Source organism: Hibiscus syriacus, unplaced genomic scaffold (genome assembly GCF_006381635.1).
Source record: "Hibiscus syriacus cultivar Baekdansim isolate YM2019G1 unplaced genomic scaffold, ASM638163v2 tig00111542_pilon, whole genome shotgun sequence".
Taxonomy (NCBI): Eukaryota; Viridiplantae; Streptophyta; class Magnoliopsida; order Malvales; family Malvaceae; genus Hibiscus; species Hibiscus syriacus.
In genome coordinates, this window is record NW_024063115.1 from 700,771 (window position 1) to 721,834 (window position 21,064).

Here is a 21,064-nt window from a genome sequence, read left to right on the forward strand (position 1 = left end):
TTCAGGTCATAGTAATGGGACAACATTGTTAGTGAATTGTTTTGTTGAATATTTGCCCTAATTGGTGGGCTTTGAGGTGCATAAGCAGACCCACTCTTATTGGGTTGGTTTTTAAAAGAAAGTTTGGGGTCGGGTCGGGTATTTAGAGATGTTATGTTCGGGTTAGATTTAGGTTAGGGTTAAAAATATTTTATCCGAATTGAAAAGTAATATAATTTTGTCTTTTATATTTATGGATAATTGGAATAAGAATCTTTTATATATTATTTTTACAATTAAATTCATATTTTTATTGAATAAAATTAATATTTTTTTTATAAATATATTATTTTGGATCGGATTACGGTTTTATCTTAAAAACGTAGATCGAGTTCAAGTCGAGTGGAGGTCTGAAGAGTATATAATTTTTGGATTTGAGTATGATAAAAGATATAATTTTCAAGTCGAGTCGGATTTAACAAAAATTCAGCCCAACCCCATACCCATCCCTAATCCTACCTTACCTACCTTGTGAGTGTCATAGGTGATTGGATCATGTCAACGACGATACCGAAGATCTATGGATAATTTAGAATGTGTATTTGAAACATGGCGGGAGCTGAAGAGTCATGGAGAAGAAATGTAGGAGGTGACTGGAAAAGGGAGCGACGTCAGCTAGGAGTTTCTGTTTTCGTCGATAATGTCAGTAAGAGAGTCCCCCAAATGGCTTTGAAGGAACTATTTCAATCGTACAGAGCTGTTTTAGACACCTACATCGCATACTCGAACCTGAAAAGAAAGACAATGAAGACTACATTCGCCTTTGTCAGATTTAGAAACTGGGACGAGGCGAAACGTGATGTGAAATCGGGATACGGGAGACAGATAGATGGTCATATATTATCAGGGTTTACCTTAGCTCAAAACGGAGAGAATGACATCTAAAAATAGGTGAGACAATAAAAAAGGCAAGGCGGACAAGTTATGCTCTTATAGATTCGAGAACTTTCAAAGAAGTGCTGATCGGAAAAGCAAGACCTAGCAACAATGGGGACTTGAATTGTTCGACAGAAGTGGTCACACCCCGATTTTCATTAGTTTTAATTTAAATTGATTTGTAATTAATTATGAGAACCAGATCGTAAAAAAAAACTTTGAAAACATGAGGTCAGTTTTTAACAATTACAGAAAGCTCAGGGACCTAACCTAGAATTATTCCATCAGTCTTTAACTTTGAAAAATAAATATAAAAAATATAGGGGTATAGTGCCCCAAGTCCTACCATTTAGCCAAGGCACTATTTTAATATATTATATTAAAATTATGTTTTATAATTACTTAGTTTGGATTTTAAATTCTATATTATTTTTTTCATTGAATTGGAACTAAACTTAAAAAAAAGAAAAAAATAAATAGGAAAGGTTTTCCAAACTCGTCGCCCCTCCGTTCACTGATCTTCGACTGACGGTGGAGTGCACCGCTATCACCATTTTGTTCCTCGTTGTCCTCCGATCAAAATCCCTCTGCAAATTTTTCGAAAGTCGATGTCGTTCGCTTTGAATCAGCAATTGTTTGCTCGTCGAAAATCCAAAATCGTTCTTTTCTTCTCCTTGTGATTCCGCCACCACAAGCGACTGTAGGCCCCGACACCACCAACGTTCGACTCGTCGTCTCACAACGAGAAAAACCCGACCAACCTCTCTCCGCTTAAGCCCACCATTTGCCGTGAATCAACTGAGAAAGTGTCATCGGAAAATTTCACCCATCGTCCAGGTTTTCACAATTTTCGTGCCGATTCCATCGTCGGTTGACCTCACCGCCATCGCTGGTCCCCGATCAGTTTCGATCATAATCCAACCGATATCGTTCCCTCCTATCGTCATTTTCTCTGTCTGCCATTGGGGTAAGCTTCAATTGTTTTTCTAATTTAAATTTCATCGAGTTTTGGCTGATTTTTGAACTGATCTGAGTTGTTTGTATTTTTGGTTACCCTCAAAGTGTTCGGCCGTCGTCATTGTCCCTGTCATCCGTCACTAGGGATAGGCATGAGTCGGATTTCGGCCAACCCGAAAATTTTACATCCTTCACCCAACCCAACCCAAAAAATATATACCATCCACCTGACTCGAACCCGATCAGATTTTTTGAGATAAAATCTGAACCCGACTCGACCCGACCCGATATAATAAAAATATTATTTTTATTCAATAAAAACAAACTATTCACACAAATTGTTAACAATTTATTTACAAAGAATATGAAACTCTCTATAGGGTTTTTGGAACAATCACTGGACTAGAGTTCTGTTGTTGAGGGAGGCTTTTCCAAGGGTATTCAGTTTAGCAATTAAAAAAGAGGGTGTTGAATAATCGGGTAAAGTAAACGAAAGAACACAAGAATTTTAACGAGGTTCGGCAATGTGCTTACGTCCTCGGTGCCTAGGCGGCGCTAGAAGTTTTATTCAATATCTCATAGGTTTAGGTTACATCTCTATTTATAATAGAAAATCCTGGTACATAATTATAAAATTAACCCCCACCGCTCCGTCCCCTGTCCTCTTTACCGTTATATTTATGAGTCATACCTTAAAGAGGGTAAGCTGGTTGAGTTTGGTAACAGAATCAATGGGAGATGGGAATGGAACATAGATATCAGAAGAATGTTATACTCATGGGAATTCAGTTTGTGGGATGACTTTATTCTAACATTAGATGAAGCAGTCCAAAGTAGCACTGGAAAGGACAAAGTTCGCTGGTTAGGCTCCCCAAGCGGAACGTATACCCATAAATCCTTCTGCTCAAATGCAGTATATGACGAGGAGGTGCGAGATAATTTTTGGAAGATGGTGTGGTCAAACTTAGCTACCCCGAAAGTGGAGATTCTTGTGTGAAGAGTTGTGTTATAAAGATTACCGATTCTTGAAGAGCTAAGTAAGCGGGGAGTCGTCAATCCTGAATCTTGTGTTTGTGTGTTGTATATAAAAGAAAGGGAGTAAGTGAATCATTTGTTTTGTCGGTGCGAGGTAGTTTGGCGAGTTTGGATGAGATGGTTTACACTGTGGAAAATCCACGTTGTGTGTCCTGGGAGTATAAGAGCTTTTATGTGCCTCTGGGAAAGCTTATCGATCAATAAAGCATGTATGCCAATATGGAAGCTAGCCTTTTTCGGTTTGTTTTGGTCGGTCTGGTTAAGCAGGAACAATATATTGTTTAATAAGAGTTCGTTTAATGAAGATAATTTATTTGAATCGACCATAGTTAGAATCGAGTGTTGGTGCAGTTGGAAGTGGCATGAATGTTGTCCTGTTGGGGAAAACGGGTTATTTCTCACACGAACGTAGTTTTAAAATTGACCTAAAATGTCAAGATTAAAACCACCAAAGGTTGCACAGCGGATAAACCTGTCAAACTATTGAATATTGAAACACAATGGAAAAGAACCGAATAAAAAATAATAAAGGAGAGAACACACCAAATTTACGAGGTTCGACGAGAATATCGTCTACTCCTCGAGCACCACACCGGATGATAACTTCACTATATCGCCAATATTACAACAAATGGAATTATTTGGAATTCCCAAAGTGGGAGAATGAAGAATACAAGAGGAAGAGAGAACTTGTTTTTGGGATGATTTCTAATGGAAATACTTAGGCCTATTTATAGTTGAGTTTCAAGAACAATATGTTCAAAGTTTGGCCACCTACCAAAGAATTTTCCAATGTGTACAAGTTAGCCACCAAATATGAAATTCACATGTTCAAAGTTTGGCCACCAACCAAGATGAAATTTCCAACTTGTCAACTTAATTTCTAGACAAATCTAACAAATCTCCACCTTGGCTTGAAATTACCAAGCCTACTCAACTTCTTCAACTCCCCAAATTTGTAGTGCCTCTAATTGCGCTCACAAGCGCCACACACCCGAAGGTGTTCATACTTTCAGGATGTTAATCAAGTTCAAACAATGATTGAACTCGATTACTGTTACCACCTTGGTCATCATATCTGCAGGATTTTCTGATGTCGCAATTTTCTGAAGTAGAATCTTTCCTTCTTCAAAGATCTCCCGCACAAAGTGATACCTCACGTCGATATGCTTAGTCCTTGAATGGTAGACTTGATTTTTCGCTAAGTGAATAGCGCTCTAACTGTCATAATAGAGACTAATGTGACTTTGAACAACTCCCAAGTCTTCCATCAACCCTTTAAGCCAAATTGCTTCCTTTACAGCCTCTGAAACTGCCATGTATTCTACCTCTGTAGTAGACAAGGCCACCGTAGATTGCAATGTAGACTTCCAACTTACTGGGGCTTTAGCAAGAGTAAACAAATACCCAGTAGTTGATCGACGCTTATCCAAATCACCAGCATAATCGGAATCAACATATCCAACCATACACTGACCAAGTGCTTCATCCTGTTCAAAAACTAAACCAACATCCACGGTTTGTTGGAGATACCGTAGAATCCATTTCACAGCTTGCTAATGTCCTTCTCCAGGATCATGCATGTACCTGCTCACAACTCCAACTGCTTGTGAAATGTCAGGACGCGTACACATACATCAAGCTCCCAACTGCATTAACATATGGAACTTTTGCCATATACTATTTTGGATTGCTATCAATTCATATAGAGGGTCCTGGTTGGAAAGATTATATCCGACAGTGGAGGGAGCCATTGATACTTTTATGGCCGAATGAGGTGGTGGAGCTATGATGTCTATCTTTGTAGATAGATTGCTACTGTGGTGTCAAGTTAATGGTTGGATTCTAGGATGTGTGCTTAATAATTAGGATCGAATGCTGGTGCAGGTTGGATAATCAACGCCTTTGTGGCATTGACTGCTTGTACAATCGATTGATGGGTTGCTACCTATGCGTGGTTTTGTGTCTATATTTTATGTTCCACTCAGGTTTGGCACCTTGTTTTGGTATGAGTCGAGTGAGATGCATATGGTAGACATGGTTGTAGTATATCTATAGCCTCTTGAAGGTGTTGGTTTTTTAAGTCCGTATCATTCAAACTCTCTTTATTTTTGAGTTATTTAGGATTAGGATTTTTTTTTGATGAAATCTCGATCATTGTCGTTGTCTCTGTATGTTTTCATGTTTTAATTACATAGAAGACGCTATTTTCAAAAAGAAAAAAGGTGTATTTTCAGATATCGAATATCATCCAATTTTAAATTTTGGATATTTGAAAATTCGAAAATTAACGTGTATGTTGGTGAGTGATCCTTGATAAGTTTGAGGGAATGATGTGTAAAAAACTAGTTAATGTAAATTGCTTTATTTGTAGAAGGTTTTAACGTTAATCATCAGTAAATAAAAAATTCACTCGAGCATTTTACGTGTTCTCAAAGCATAGTGATGTCTCTAGCAGTCCAAATCATTGTATTAATTGCACATTGTTATTTTCGTATCAGGTCGGTCCATTTATCATTCATTACCTCATGACTTTTGTCACAACATTTGAATGTCCTCAAAATTGAACCCAGTTGTCCTATATTTACATTTTGATTTTATATGTATTTTAAATTTAATTTCACAAGCAAAACAAATTTAATAAATTTAACTATTTTTTAAAGCTTTATTTTTTATTAATCTATGGTAAATATAAAGCAGTATATGTTTATAGATAAGTCCATTATTTTGACATTGAATACTTATACTCTTGATATTCTTGATGCTCAACTACTGAATCTTAAGGAATAACAACAGTTTATTTACCACCGAAACTGTTTGATTCGTGTTTTTTTAGTACATAATTTAATTTATATTAAAAATCTAAAAAAATAAGAAGAATAAAAGATGATGCCAATATTCATGCAAAAATTTCTCTGTCTTGCACCGTTTAAAGTGGATTTTGACCTAATTGTCTTGTAACCAGACTTGAACATTTATTAACATTAAAATTAAATTCACTCAAGAGTTTAACATAAATCCTACATTAAATGACAAATTAATTTCTTTATGTAAGAATACCTAATTTAAGTAAGTTAGTTGGTGAAAGCCATGGATCCAGCGTGTAAATTAACAAAATGGGAAAATTATAATTGAGGTCATTGGACTATGCTCATGATCATTTGGGTTATTAAATTTTAAAAAAGTTATAAATATATCATTAACTTTTATCATACTGTTGCAGAGTGGTGAGTGGTCATCGAATTGAACAAAGTTTTACCCTTATTATAACGTCACAATGATATTTTATAATAATTTGATAAATTTAATAACTCATTTTATAACTTTTAAAAGGTCAGTGATTAAAATGACCATTAGAACATGATTTGCTTACCTTTAGTGTATTTTTCCCATTAAAAGTTGTTGCCGTAAAATGCAAATGAAGTCTGTTTTATTTATTTATTTATAAATTATACTGTGTAATATACATTTATAAGTTTTACAGTAACAAGGACAGAGTTCAAAGTTGTAATCTTTAAGGTTGGAGGATGAGATTCTGAGTATTAAATCTCTTAATTGGGTTTCTCGATCTGAGATAGACAAATTTGACTCTATCTAAAGGATGGAGCAATCTATTTCCCAGCAGTCACCCAATGCTCTCAGAGGGTTTCGAGTTCAAGCTCCATTGGTAAGTTTTAACGTCGTCTTTTACCATTTTTTTCTATAGTTTTTTTTAGATGCACAGTTGATAAATATGTCGAAAACCTGATTCGAAGATTCCCTACAATTCTACTCTCTGGGATTTAGTTTTCATGAAAATTTGAAGATACCCAGGTGGAGAATCTTTACTTAATCTGGAAAGTAGGATTCTTGAATTTGAGACTTTGGTAGGGCTTAGCTTAGTGTGCTGTACAATGGGTTCTTTGTGCTTTTTGAAGGCTTAGTTGGATTTGTTTATTGATGGTGGGAGTTCTGCTGGGTTGTTCTTTCGTCGGGGAAGCTCTTGATTCTGAGATCAAACACTTTTGACCCATTCTATCATTCTTTTAGCAGTGATTTGGGTTCTATTTGTTTCAATTCTGCGGCTTATCGGTTTTCTTTTCGGCTTGGTTCTACGTTTTAGAGTCTTTTTCTCTTCAATTTTTATGAAGATTTTGCTCATATCATGCTAGATTTGGTATTGTTCATATACATTTTCTTCTTTTAGCTGATACTTTGAGAGATATTACTTTGTTATTTAGAATTTGCTTTTGTTACTTGGTAAAGAAATGAGGAGTATTACAGCATTTATATTATCTCTGAAAAATCTTGGATGCGAAGTTACTTGGAGTTTATAAGGTGAAACTCGTATAATGCGGTTACTGTAACTAGTGATGCCTGCACTGGTTTTAAAATTGGTGAACTTCGTGTTCTTCAGTATACATACATCCCAAGAAATTGCAATTAAAGGAAATTCCCTTCTTTCTTTGAAGACTGCATAGTTCTTGTACTTGATAGATGAAAGAAACTTGGAGTACTGTTTTTCGGTAGACCAAAAAGAAACGTGGAGTATTAGAACTTCTATATTATTTCTGGAAAATCTGAGATGCATAGGTTCTAGGAGTGAAAATGAACTCTTATATTTTGGTTATTGACTAAAGGTAATGATGTGCAAGTAGTTTTAAAATTGGTAAAGTGGATGCCTTCTGGTCTTCGTACAGAACAAGAAATTGCAGATAATGAATTTTCCTGAAGACTTGCATTGTGGCTTCAGTATCTGAAGCTTTCAGTAGAATTCTCGTCACAATGTGGCATCAAGCACATGCAGTGTTAAATTAAACAGCTTTTCATATCAACTAAGCAAACACTCCGGGTAGGAATTATCAAATGTTCATATCTGATTTGTCTCCAGACAAGTTGAAAGCTTTTCTTTGGTTGTCTTCTGGAACTGATAAAGATTGCTGCTTTTTGTTGACATTCTTTGTAAGTGCATTAATTGTGAGTAAGGAAAGCACAAGGATTGATCAATTATGATGTGTATGGATAGTTTTTTTTTCTTTATTTTTTCCTGTTCTACACCTTATTCGTATTCAGAAACTAATTATTTTTTGCTCCCAACTGAAAAATTTTGCAGGTTGATTCTGTATCTTGCTATTGTAAAGTTGATTCTGGATTGAAGACAGTTGCTGAGGCCAGAAAATTTGTCCCAGGATCGAAGCTTTGTATCCAGCCTGATATCAATCCCAATGCACACAAGAGTAAAAGCTCTCGCAGAGAGAGGACTCGAGTCCAGCCACCTCTTCTCCCTGGCCTTCCTGATGATCTTGCCATTGCATGTCTGATTCGAGTTCCTCGTGCTGAACACCGAAAACTCCGTGTAGTTTGCAAGAGATGGTATCGGCTTTTGGCTGGTAATTTCTTTTATTCTCTTAGGAAAAGTCTTGGAATGGCAGAAGAGTGGGTTTATGTCTTCAAACGAGATCGTGATGGAAAGATATCATGGAATGCATTTGACCCTATCTATCAGCTGTGGCAGCCACTTGCTCCAGTTCCAAGGGAGTACTCTGAGGCCGTCGGTTTTGGCTGTGCTGTTCTAAGTGGTTGCCACCTGTACTTGTTTGGAGGAAAGGATCGACAAAGGGGTTCAATGAGACGTGTTATTTTCTACAGTGCTCGGACTAACAAATGGCACAGAGCACCAGATATGCTTCGAAAACGTCATTTCATTGGTTCCTGTGTAATAAATAATTGCCTTTATGTGGCTGGTGGAGAATGTGAGGGAATTCATAGGACTTTACGATCTGCTGAAGTTTATGATCCTAACAAAAACAGATGGAGTTTTGTTCAAGATATGAGCACAGCTATGGTACCTTTCATTGGGGTAGTTTATGATGGGAAGTGGTTTGTTAAAGGGCTGGGGTCCCATCGTGAGGTTATGAGTGAAGTATATGATCCCGAATCTAATTCCTGGTCTCCTGCTAGTGGTGGGATGGTTTCCGGTTGGCGCAACCCTAGTATATCTTTAAACGGACAGCTGTATGCCCCGGATTGCCGTGATGGATGCAAGCTTAGGGTGTATGATGGAGCCACAGATTCTTGGAGTAAGTTCATTGATAGTAAGCTCCATTTGGGGAGTTCTCGAGCCTTGGAGGCTGCTGGCCTAGTTCCTCTCAATGGCAAGCTTTGTGTCATCCGCAATAACATGAGCATAAGTCTCGTTGATGTTTCCAGCCCGGATAAACAGGTTGAAAGCAATCCTCAGCTTTGGGAAAACATTGCAGGTAGAGGACATTTCAGGACTCTTTTTACTAATATATGGTCGAGTATAGCAGGGCGAAGTAGCTTGAGAAGTCATATCATTCACTGTCAGGTGCTTCAAGCATGATAAGGGAGATTGGAATATACCCATCCATGTTCAAATTTCCCGCATTTGTTTAGTTTTTCTTGCCTTGGTAGTCAGATCTCAAATGTTTATTCGTTCACTGATATTTCACAGTTCGGCTCAGCATCTCCTGAATGGAAAAACTGACTATATTCTCCGTTACCTTTCCCGACGTTTTGATTCTTGCTATGGTGATTGATATCAACGGTGAGCCCCTAGGAGAGGGGACTGATATCCACATTAGGAATGTTTCGCTTGTTACCGACTCGAAGAAGTGAAACAACGAAGACGACCAAGGGGGCTTTTGAGATTTTAAAAACAGCTTGGATATTATCCCATGGTGCATTTGCAGGTGAGGTGGTTCACTATTGATCTCAGCTACACACTTATGAGGTTATGTCTTTACATTTACGAAGAGCAGCAGATACATGTAAATCTTTGGTCAATTGAGCTTAGTACTGGTCCTTTTCTGTCGGAACTTTTATCTATCTTTTGTATTATGCAATGCAATTCATCTTATTTCTTGTTCAAGTTGTAGTATGCTAGTCTTTAAGATGCTTTGAGATGTACAAACATATACTTATAAAGATGTTTATATAACGTGTAAAATCAGTATTCTGTTACCCAATAACTGCAACTAAGAGACAATTTCGTTATAAATCGATAATGTTAGTGATTGATATGTTACTTTCGAAACTTCAATAGAAACAACAAAGATATACTTAAATGTTAGTGATCATTTGTATAGCTTACCCAAAAAAAAACTCTCATTATTGAAAAAGACATTGGCAAGTATAGACGATGAGGGTAGAGTTGTAGGCAATGGCAAAAATCGTTAACGATTAACCTACTTTGATTAAAGTCACTCATAATTATTAACACTTTAAAAATGAAACTCCAATTTAAATTAGCATAAGATAGTTTTATTTAAATCACATTTATAATTCGAAGGTCTCCTACGGAAGCTACTCTCAACCTAGTGTTGGGGGCAGCCTACTATCTTACCTTCCCCTTACCCCATTACATATGGGAACAAGGGACAACCATTTATATAAGGACGTTTTTAATTTATTGTTCACCAATATGAATTTTCCTTCAAAAAAATTAAAAATAGCTTAAAATTTATTTTCTTTAATTTCATTATAATTTCTTTTAAAAAAATCTAAAAAACCCAAGTCTTTCACCCTCATGAGGTTTAACTAATCCATAGGGTAGAGTGAGGCACACCTCTGAAGTGAGAGTAGGGAAAAAGATCTAAAAATACACAATCAAAACAGCAAAAGTAACTAATAAATAGGGTTAATTGCCTTTTAACATTATCTATTCTGGTTTTAAAAAAATAATATAACAGGACTTGCCGATTCTAAAATTTATCATATTCTTCTTTCTCTGAAAATAACATACATGCATGGCTAGATACTTTAGAGACTCAATTGTGGATTATTGTCTCCCCCTTCTCTCCACCTATGTTTCTTCGCTTCCATCTTGTTCTTCGTACTGCGTTTTTCCTGGTACGTAAATTTCATGTCATTGTACGAGGATTTCATGAACCAGGTCAAGTTCTTCTTCATGCTGTCCCCGGTAGTTCTCTGCTTCACTTCTTTTCGGGTAACATCCGGTTCCTAGTTCCGGAACCGGACAAGGATCGGCTTCGCCGTGGGGAGTAGCACTTGTGCTTGGCTCCTCTTTTACATGATTCACTATCATTCCTCTTTCCACGAACGCTGGTTTCCGTTGGGGGCCTAAATGATCTAATGCAACGGATATTACAACATGCACGTAATAGATATTGTAACATGCAGAGTACTTGTGACTATAATTGCTAGTCATTTCCGAGAAACAATAATTGATGAACAGTTTCACAAGATATGCACAACATGTGGGCGAGCATTTGTCTGACGAAAGGACAAGGTTCATTACTTTAGTCCTTTTAACGACCATGGAATAGTTGGTTATATGTAAGGACACGTATCAGGAATTAGTTCGTTATTATGAATTTTCTTTTAACCAGTTATCTATTTTATGATTGTGATTAATACTTGTATAAAAATTTTATTTTATTTTTTTTTCTCGGTAAAATAAGATTTTATTAAAGATTCGAATAAACAAACCCGAAACCAACATTATGTGACTCTTTGAAAATCTATCTAAACCTAATTGGAAGAAAAGAACATAACACAGCTCGAAAAAAGATACAACTCGACAACTCAGAAAAGGACAACCACCAACAAAAGCGACAGAACAATACAAATAAATATCCGCAGAAACGCAAATACAAAACCTACCTATGCTGACAAATATCCCTTGCCATCAAGCTTTAAATAGCTCACACAAACCCATCCCTTCTTTGGCCAGATGATCCGCCAGACTGATAAATCTTCTAGGCGCAAAAACGAACTACACTCGTGCAAATGACCAGATCAATCGAACTACTCGACAAAGAAATTGCAACACCGTCGTGATCTCAACATCAAGATTGAAATCTAATACGAGACCACTTTCGCCTATACTAACCATTGAGATTTTTAGAAAGATTTCTAATGCTATTCAAAAGAAACCATAATTGCAAACTCCGGACCATCAACTCAGAACTGAAGCAGCCAATTAGCTACTCCCATTGCTTCCATTTCTTGGCCGACCAATGAACTCAAACCTGGAGCCTACAACACAAATTTCTGAAAACCAGGAGACTCCCACCCACTTCACAGAACCAAAAACCATGACCAGACTATGCTAAAGGGAAATTCAGTCCATTGGTTTCACGAAAAGAAGACAAACTTCACGAACAATATGGAGAAAACATGGCTGCAGCTTCTTCAAAGAAATACCATCAGAATCCGCCAAATCAAAACCACTTGCCGTCGGAAGTAACGGTAAGTTCCCAACTTTCACATGTCCTCAACTTAAACAGACTATCAGAAGAAAAAACTAGAGATTCCAATGGATAAAATTTCCTATTTTCATCTCAACCCAGGAAAGATTTATGCGCGAAGAGAATGCAAAGATATCTGCAAAGGTGATGTTTCTTTCACTCAAAAGTAACACACCGTCTAGTCATCCGGGGAAAGCAAACGTAGTGGCACCATGATGCCTAAGATGTGCTAAGATATGACCAATTCTAAGATGTTGCATTAGGCACATCTTTACTAACTGGGCGTAGATGCCCCAAGGCTCAACGGAGCAAGTTAGCTGGTGCACAATTCGATGTAAAATTTCAGATTTCCACCCTAGGTAGGATAGAGGGGTGCGTGACCTCCGAGATTAAACTCCTCAACCGCACCATGATACCTATGTTTAGCTAGTATACTCACATGCTAATGATTATGAATTAAGTATGTTTTAAGTATAAAAATTAGAGGATGAATGTAGTATAGTTCGGTTATTAGTGTGGCACTGAGCTTGTGAGCTCAGCATTCAGAATTTTTTTTCGTGAGCAGATTAGGAGCATGAGCCTTTGGAGGAGCCTATACTTAGACCGACTAGCACTAGCCGCCAACTTTTGAGTATGTCTCATCTTTTGTACTAGTGGCATGTAATGTAAATGAAATTGTGTATGTCCATCTTTTGTACTAGTGGCATGTAAAGTAAATGAAATTGTGTATGTCAGGTCAAAATGTAAATTTGAATATTTTGTAAATCTTAATTTCAAGTATTTCGGGGACTCCGAATATGTAAATAATTTACATGAATTTATAAAAAAAAATTGTATGTCAATGTATGGATTTATGCAAATGATCTTGTTGAATTTTAAAGAAAAACTTTGGTAAACCTCTTTTATGGTTCTTGTAATGTCAGTCTGTTGGTCTTCGGATCTTACTAGATTAGGACGTTACAATGTGTGAGTATATATATATATATATATATATATATATATATATATATATATGTTGTGTATTATATATATGCACATATAATAGTGTGTTTACAACACCATATTTGATTGGCAGGGCTTGGTGCACGAATCTGACGTGGATTCCTTCAATACACCTTACTATTACCCATGTGAAGAAGAACTTAGGGAACTCATCGAAAGAGAAGATAGAAATTTTTAAATTGAATTGGGATTTTGAAGATAGTGGCTATAATGAAAATTTTGTGTTCGAGAAGGGTAGAAGTGGACAAAATGTTGCAGATTGCATAAGAGCAATTACTGAATCAATGCTTGCCGATCATTTTGGAGATACCATCATTGATGATTTGTTCACACAATATGCACGGTGGGTGAGCATTTGTCCCATGAGAAGACAAAGCATGTTAGTGTTGTACTTGTTTTTTTTTTGTTTCGGATGTGAGACGATTGATTGTGTCTGAGATGTTCGGTTACGAAAATTCTAAGAAGGTTCAATTTCAGTTTTCATGTTAAATTATGGATTGATGGTGAAGTAGGGTTCAGTATATAGTCCTCGAAATAATAAAAGAAGTCTTTCATAGTTTGATTAAATACATTTATTTTTCTCAAAGGCTAAGCAAATTCCCCAAGCCAATGCTCTTTATAGTTGCAGAAGAAAAAGAAAAGAAAAAACTCGTGCTGCTAATTTTTAGTCCTTAGTGTTGGGTAGCTTACTAAGAACAGAGTGCTCTGGTTTGTGCTCACATTCGAAGTCGAGATGAACGAATGCACGCTCGACTTCTTGAAGTTTCTCGATCTTTATCTGCAATGTCTCTCCGATTTGATGTGCTTCTTTCAATGGCAAATCCTCAGGTAGTTCGATGTCCACCTGTATAAACAACATCACCAGCGTCTCATATGCACACATTTCGTTTAACTGCATGTGACGGGATGGATCGCATGAAACTAACCTCGACGAAGTAAAGAACGCCGAACGTGTAGGCTCGGACCGTGTCGATACGCTTGACTCCATTATGTCTGATGACAAGATATGTCAGTTTTTGTAGGAACTCGGGAGGAGCTGCTTGCCCTACTAGAGAAACTGCATCAAGACAACCTCGTATTCAGTTTGCTGTATGTATGCATGAATAACTGGATAACCTCAAATGATCATATCAGATAAATCCTTGGCTTACCTGCATTTTCCATAACAGTTCCCGACCAATTCGTTATCGTGTAAATTGCGAGGATGACAGCACCAGCAGGATCAAGCCACCAATAATATTTATCGCCCAGAACAGCTGCGAGTAATCCTACTACATTTGTTACAACGTCGAAATAGTGATCCTGGGAATCGGCATTCGAAAAAGTTACACAAGCTGTCAATCACAAGCAAAGTGAAAAATAAAGAGAATCCATAAGAAAATCGAGCAGAAACCTTTGCGTAAGCCCGGACGATCTTGTTCGACGAGCTTCTGCAGTAAAGCCAGAGGGCCAGTTTTACAACTGTAGCAGTCAACATGATGGTGTATAACCATAGCAACTTCTCTGCTGACATTTTTTCTGAAGGTACATTTGCTACTAACTGCTGCACAGCCTGGATCAACACTTGGAACCCTGCATGTATATGTGATGTTATAAGTGATTCATTGACATAAACAGTCCAAAAATTTGTTTCTGAAGACACACACACACACATACATACATACATACATCAATATATATAGAGCAAGAGTCCAGGGAGATTATGGATAGGTAAAAGATTAGACATTCATACACACACACATACATACATACATATTTAAGCCAGCAACGAACAAGGGATAAACCAACCTAGTGTAGCCATCACTGCAGCAAAGATGACTATGCCTACTGGCTGTATCCTTAGTTTTCCAATAGGATACTTGTAGATGTTTGTGGATTTCATTGACAAGTGAGTGAACCAGAGTATGCCGCCGGCCATGAGATCGAGCAAAGAATCTAATGTAGATGCTGCAATGGCTATGGAACCACTCCTTATGGTAGCATAGAGCTGCACAAACACTGGTAATGTTTACTTTTAACAATTCAAACACAAACGATACAGCAGAAAAAAAGTTTTGATTTTGAAATCTTGACAGAAAAGAAAAGACCTTAAATACTAGCAAGATGATATTTGCATAATTGGAAATCCTCATGGCTCTCTCATGTTGAATCTGCTCTTCATCTTCATAATCATCATGTTCTCCATCAGTGGTCTCAGAAGGATCGACAGCATCGACTTCTTCAAAGTCTTTCAATGTCTCGAATTGTGTTTTGTAGTATTCCTTTACACCTAACCAAATAATAAGAAGAAAAAGCACAATCGAAAGCTATTTTCCAGCCAAAACGTTTCTCGGAAACCAAAAATGAAAACTGGGGGGGGGGGGAGAAGACCTGAACTTAAGCCTTTGGTTTTGGAGACATCAATGTCGTAAGGGGATTCAGCGTCGAGACCTGCTCGAACCTTGTCCGGCAACCTCAACAAAAAATCGTTCCTAAGCGAGTTCACCGAGTTACGGCGACCGAACCGCCCACTTCTGCCGCTCTCGCTCTTCGTCAGAAACGCCGACCGTAACCCAGAATTCGATTCACCCTCCATTTTTCTTCCCGGATCCAAAATCAGCCCTGAAGCCCGAATCCGATAAGATGTCAACTGAGTCGGTTAGTTTCAAAAATTCCAAACGGACGCCATAATAGTACTGCACGAAGTCGGTTTTGTTCGCGGAAAATCCTTGTTTGTTTCCTTAGAAAAGTTGGGTTCTTGTCCAGACCGATGAGAGCTGAATCATGACATCAAATTAAATACTACTATTTGATTGCATCTAGCAGTTAAAAATTCTATTCTGACTTTTCTGGGATCTCTTAACCACCTTGCCCTTTTTTCTCAATTATGCTGGTTGGCAGGTGAAAATATCTGCCTCCTGCTTTTTCCATTTTTATGATCAATCATTCTATAATTTGACGATTTTTCCTATATATCATCGGTGATCGGTAATATTATCGATCTAACATCGATTAGATTATATTTCTCGATCTAACACCCTTAGCAGTAAAGCGCGCCTCCTGCACCGCGCTATATGGTGAGCTGACGCCACGTGGGTATAGCGCGACCCCTGCAGTGCGCTATACTTGTATATCTGACACGTGAGGTATAGCGCGGTGCAAGGGCCCCCTATACTCCTAACTACCTACCCCTCCTCCCTATAAATATCTCATTCTCAATCAATTTTATCACACCAAAATCTCTTAAATTCTCTAAATTTCTCTCAAATACTCTCTTTTTAATTTTATAATATTTTTACTATTATATTTTTACTTTATTTAATATTTTACTAACATAATTCTTTTGAAGATATATAATGGAAGGCAGTCTACTTCGCTCAGATGGAAATCATATATCTCTACACTTTGCTGATACGACAACATTTTAACGTTTTAATTTAATTTAAATTATTAGTAATATTTAGTTATTTATTTAATGCATGATTATTATATTAATAATTAAATATCTCGACACTTTGCTGATACGATAATATTTTAACGTTTTATTTTATTTTAAATTATTATTAATAATTAGTTGATTCATTTAATGCATGATTATTAGATTAAGAATTAATTTTTGTAATTATTTATTTTTAGGAGAAGGACCGTGTAGTAGATCATTTTATTAGGAATCTTAAGTTAGTGATACCCAGTAGTGTCTTGTCGTATTTAGTAGAGGTTGGATTCGGTTACATAGGTATATATCAAGGTCACTGTAAGATAGAGCCAGACCTGATTTCTGCCTTAGTAGAGCGGTGGAGGCCGGAGACCCACACATTCCATCTTCCGTGCGGAGAGTGCACGATCACGCTTGAGGATGTTTCTATGCACCTGGGGCTTCCGGTGGATGGAGATGTGATATCGGGGATAGCTTCCGGTTCTTGGACTGGTTTGTGTCGGGATAGTCTAGGACGTGTCCCGGAAAATTTTATCGGATGTAGGATACCGTTAAATTGGTTAGATGCCAATTTTCGGGAGTTGAGCGCAGACGCCTCTGAGGATGAGGTTAAGATGTATGCACGGGCATGCATATTGCAGCTGATAGGAGGGTTGTTGATGCCGGATAAATCACGCAACCTAGTTCACTACATGTGGTTGCGACATCTTAGCGACTTTCGTCTCGCCAAATCATTCAGTTGGGGCTCGACAGTTTTGGCTTTGCTGTACAGGGAGATGTGTGGAGCCACTGACTACAGGCGTAATGCTATCGGCGGATGTCTCCTTCTGCTGCAGTCTTGGGCATGGTATAGATTGCCCTTTTTATGTCCCGTTGTGAAGAACACATTCGTATTTTCACGACTTCTGAGGTAATTATAAAACTGATTTTGTATATTAATAATTTTATACAGCGTATAACAAAATTTTTTCCTTGAATAGGTGGTCTACTGATAGGAAAAATCATCAGGAGCTACCTGGTGATTTAGAAAAGATTAGGGTGCTAATCGATCAGAAGGCTGGCGCACAGGTATGAATTTTAATGTTTAAAAATCGATTTTAGATTATAGTTATATAATTAGATTATTATTTTGATAAAAATTATATATTATTTGTTTTAGTTTGAATGGGTGTCATATTCTACTGATGATGTGAGGGCGGTGATCCCACCTGAGTTGAGGGGTCCATTAGATGTTTGGATGGCGATGGTCCCTCTGATCTGTTATGCGACCGTCGAGTGGCACTCCACTTATCGCGTGCTCTGGCAGTTTGGTTGTTTTCAACCAATTCCGGAAGCACCTTGCAATATGGATGAGTTGCATTAGCTTAGATAGACGCGGCAAGACAGATACAGATTGGCTGGTGAGGCATCATGAGTGGGTCGTGTTGTGGGAGGATCGATATCGGCGCCTTCCACATAGAGAGCCCATTTTTACTGACTTCTTGATGTATACTGAGGATTATTATGAGTGGTTCAACAGTAACGTAAAAACCGTTTCTACTTCCCGAGGATGCACGAGGGCAGACCTTTCCACGACGTCGACAGAGACGTTCACCGACACAGCACCATCGTCTCCCGACTCGTGGATGGAGAGCAGGTATTTTCGGTTCATCCTCAGCTGCACCAGCAGGACCTTCCCAGCAGCCACCGCAGCCATATAAGATGCCGCAGCCATATATGATGCCGCCATCGCCTTTCCATTACCAGATGCCGCCGCCGCCGCTTTCACCCGGTTTTATGACCCCCGCTACCGCCACCGTCACAGATGACCCCTCATGGAGGCTATTATGGGTCTATGTTTGCAGACTCGACTTGGGGTTCATATACTGGATATTTAGCGGGTTCAAACTCATCACCCATGGCCGCAGCACAGACACCGCCTCCTGTACAGTTTTCACACTTAGCGATGTCTGGGTTTTATGACTTTTCCCAGTTTTCGCAGGCCGGTGGGATAGTCAGTCATACACCTCCAGGGTCCTTATTCTACGGAGGTGCTTCATCATCATCAGTTCCTCATGTACCTGCGCAAGACGACGACGACGACGACGACGGTGATGATGATGACAGCGAGGAGTCAGAACCAGTGATACGATGACAACATTTCCTCATCAATTGTTACTTGATGACAACAGAAGTGGACATGTTTTTCTAGTGTGTCCTGGATTTCTACAATGCCCACATCTTCTGTCTTGTCTAGATCTTTCTCTAATATACATATCGCAATGAATTCGATTGGATTTTGGACGACCACGCTCCCACAATAAACTCAGATTTGGTACAATCGGAAGCCAATCTTGAACCTCATCATGGTCTTTGTCATTACCTATGGGGGGGAACTCAAATTAGTATACCTTAAAAACTTCAGATAGTAGGTATACGGGATCCACAAAATGGTTATAGTCTTGACGTGTATGCGAGCAAGCTGCTATCACATGAGAGCATGGATACTTCAGAGCTTGAAAAAACCCGCAGTCGCACGTTCTGTCCCTTAGATTTACTCTTAACGACACAGCTTCAATCCCTTGAAGAGGTCGCGGTAACTCTGTGACACGAAACATTTCATGCCTTCTAGAGAAGCTTGTTACAAACATTCCATTTGATGCATCAATTTTTTTCTGTAGATCTGCAACTAATCTAGGGTGATAGACATGACCGCCTTGCATCCAGGTTTTAGCTTGTCCCTCGAGTTTTGCAAAAAGCACCCCCAAACGAAAATATATAGTCTTTACCAAAGCCGCTACAGGTAAGTGACGTGCACCCTTTAAGGTTGAATTGATTGCCTCTGCCAAGTTGGTCATCATGTGTCCATATCGATATCCACCATCATATGCGTTCGTCCACATTTCTTTATCGATAAGGCTGATGTAATCATATCCTTCCTCGTTCTTCGCCCGCAACTCTTGAAACATTGATTCAAACGTTCGAGGAAGTAGTTCGTAACCTGATCAAAAAATATATAACTTACTAACTTGATGTCTTTGCAAAATTAAAACGATCGAAAGATAACAAACTTGCTAAGTTTCACTTACCCATGCGCACAATTAATTGACGCTCATCATTCTTCTTGTACCTTCCATGGTAGTTCACGGCAATGTGTTGACGACAATACCTATGTTGGACAAAGGGTGGCTGCCACATTGGACCCAAAGACTCCATTGCTGCTTTGATCCCAGCTCCGCGATCTAAAATGACATAAATGTTTTCCCTCGTGATAACATGTGCACGTAAATTTTGGAGGAAAAAAGCCCAAGAAGCTGTATCTTCTCCTTCGACAAGAGAAAAAGAAATTGGAAGAATGTTGCGATTGCCATCTTAGACAACTGCCAATAATAAAACTTGCTTGTATTTTCCATACAAGAAAGTCCCGTTGATCTGGACCACAGGCTTGCAGAATTTGACAGCATTAACGCATAGTGGGTAACTCCAAAAAACCATGTAGAATTGGCATCGATCGCGAAGAACTCGATCATTATGGTATGCATAGGAGGTTTCGAAGTCCACAATTGTCCCAGGATTCAACGTTCGCACCAGCCTAAACCAACCTGGAAGTTCGTTGTAAGATGCATCCCATTCGCCATGAAGTTTGACAATGGCATTTTGTTTTGCCAACCAAGCTTTTTTATAGGAGACAGTGTACCCATACTGCGATTGTATAGCTGAAATCAACACTGCAACAGCTATATGAGAGCTTTCTTTGACCATGGGCATGATGGCTTGGCATATCACTTCAGAGTCCAAGTTGGGATGATCTTGGGTGACCCCTCCAGAACATGTGTGAGGACCGTTGTATACTGTTAGTTCCCATATGTTGTTTTTCCTCTTCAATACGCGAACCATCTAATTGCATCCGTTTTCGCGCTGGGCACAATAGCATACATATTTTTCGGTCGTGGAGCGGTCTACTCTGGACTGAACAGAATTACGAATATTGTAATTTTTTATAGCCATCATCGCTTCTTCTTTGCTTGAAAACTTCATGCCTAAAGATAACTCACCATTATTTATTGATGATTCTGGTCCGTACATTGCACCATAATCAGCTTCATACATGTGTGCAGGAGGGTCAGTTTGTGCCACATTTCCTGGAACTTCATCATCATCGGAGTTGAATTGCGGTGATTATGGGTCAATGAACAGTCCAGTCTCAGCACCATCCGCACCAAGCTCACGAAGCGGTTCTTCTGGTGGAGATGATGGTTCCTCCATGCTCTCCACATTTAGGTCAAAGAACCTACTACTTGCACGTCTTCCCCTTGAGCTGGAAGGCATATCGACATTGAGATTGAAAAAACTCGCAGTCAAATGCCTCCCCCTAGAGCTTGAAGCCATCGCGTCAAATGGAAACTGCACAGATGGTTGCGTCGATGGCATCTCCATATTAAGGTCAAAGGGATTTGCAGATGAATGCCTTCCCCTTGAACTGGATGCGATGTTGCCATACGGATTGTTCGTCGACCTACCTTGATACATATCGTAAGGAGTTGCGGAT

At 38.5% G+C, this 21,064-nt stretch overlaps 2 protein-coding genes across 2 annotated transcripts; one reads left to right on the forward strand and one right to left on the reverse strand.

Annotated features, from left to right (window-relative positions):
- The first annotated feature begins 5,055 nt into the window (after positions 1-5,055).
- Positions 5,056-9,496, forward strand: LOC120164763 (F-box/kelch-repeat protein At1g55270-like). Its single transcript, XM_039174429.1, has 3 exons — positions 5,056-5,066; positions 6,482-6,574; positions 8,000-9,496. The coding sequence occupies exons 2-3, from the start codon at positions 6,509-6,511 to the stop codon at positions 9,248-9,250; spliced, it is 1,317 nt and encodes a 438-aa protein (XP_039030360.1). The 5' UTR covers positions 5,056-5,066; positions 6,482-6,508; the 3' UTR covers positions 9,251-9,496.
- A 4,243-nt stretch (positions 9,497-13,739) lies between these two features.
- Positions 13,740-15,868, reverse strand: LOC120164710 (metal tolerance protein 4-like). Its single transcript, XM_039174375.1, has 7 exons — positions 15,492-15,868; positions 15,209-15,390; positions 14,910-15,108; positions 14,515-14,693; positions 14,273-14,423; positions 14,048-14,178; positions 13,740-13,965 (listed from the first exon to the last, which is right to left on the reverse strand). Exons 1-7 carry the CDS (start codon positions 15,694-15,696, stop codon positions 13,786-13,788), a joined length of 1,227 nt encoding a protein of 408 aa, XP_039030306.1. The 5' UTR covers positions 15,697-15,868; the 3' UTR covers positions 13,740-13,785.
- Between the last annotated feature and the right edge of the window lie 5,196 nt (positions 15,869-21,064).

What these genes read in the sequence shown, in the direction of transcription:
- LOC120164763 (XM_039174429.1), top strand. Translation starts at nt 6,509, where the DNA reads ATGGAGCAATCTATTTCCCAGCAGTCACCCAATGCTCTCAGAGGGTTT. An exon ending in TTCGAGTTCAAGCTCCATTG is followed by an intron (nt 6,575 to 7,999) that starts GTAAGTTTTAAC and finishes AAAATTTTGCAG; the next exon opens with GTTGATTCTGTATCTTGCTA.
- LOC120164710 (XM_039174375.1), bottom strand. Translation starts at nt 15,696, where the DNA reads ATGGAGGGTGAATCGAATTCTGGGTTACGGTCGGCGTTTCTGACGAAG. An exon ending in TCATCTTGCTAGTATTTAAG is followed by an intron (nt 15,109 to 15,208) that starts GTCTTTTCTTTT and finishes GTGTTTGTGCAG; the next exon opens with CTCTATGCTACCATAAGGAG. An exon ending in TGCAGTGATGGCTACACTAG is followed by an intron (nt 14,694 to 14,909) that starts GTTGGTTTATCC and finishes ATATACATGCAG; the next exon opens with GGTTCCAAGTGTTGATCCAG.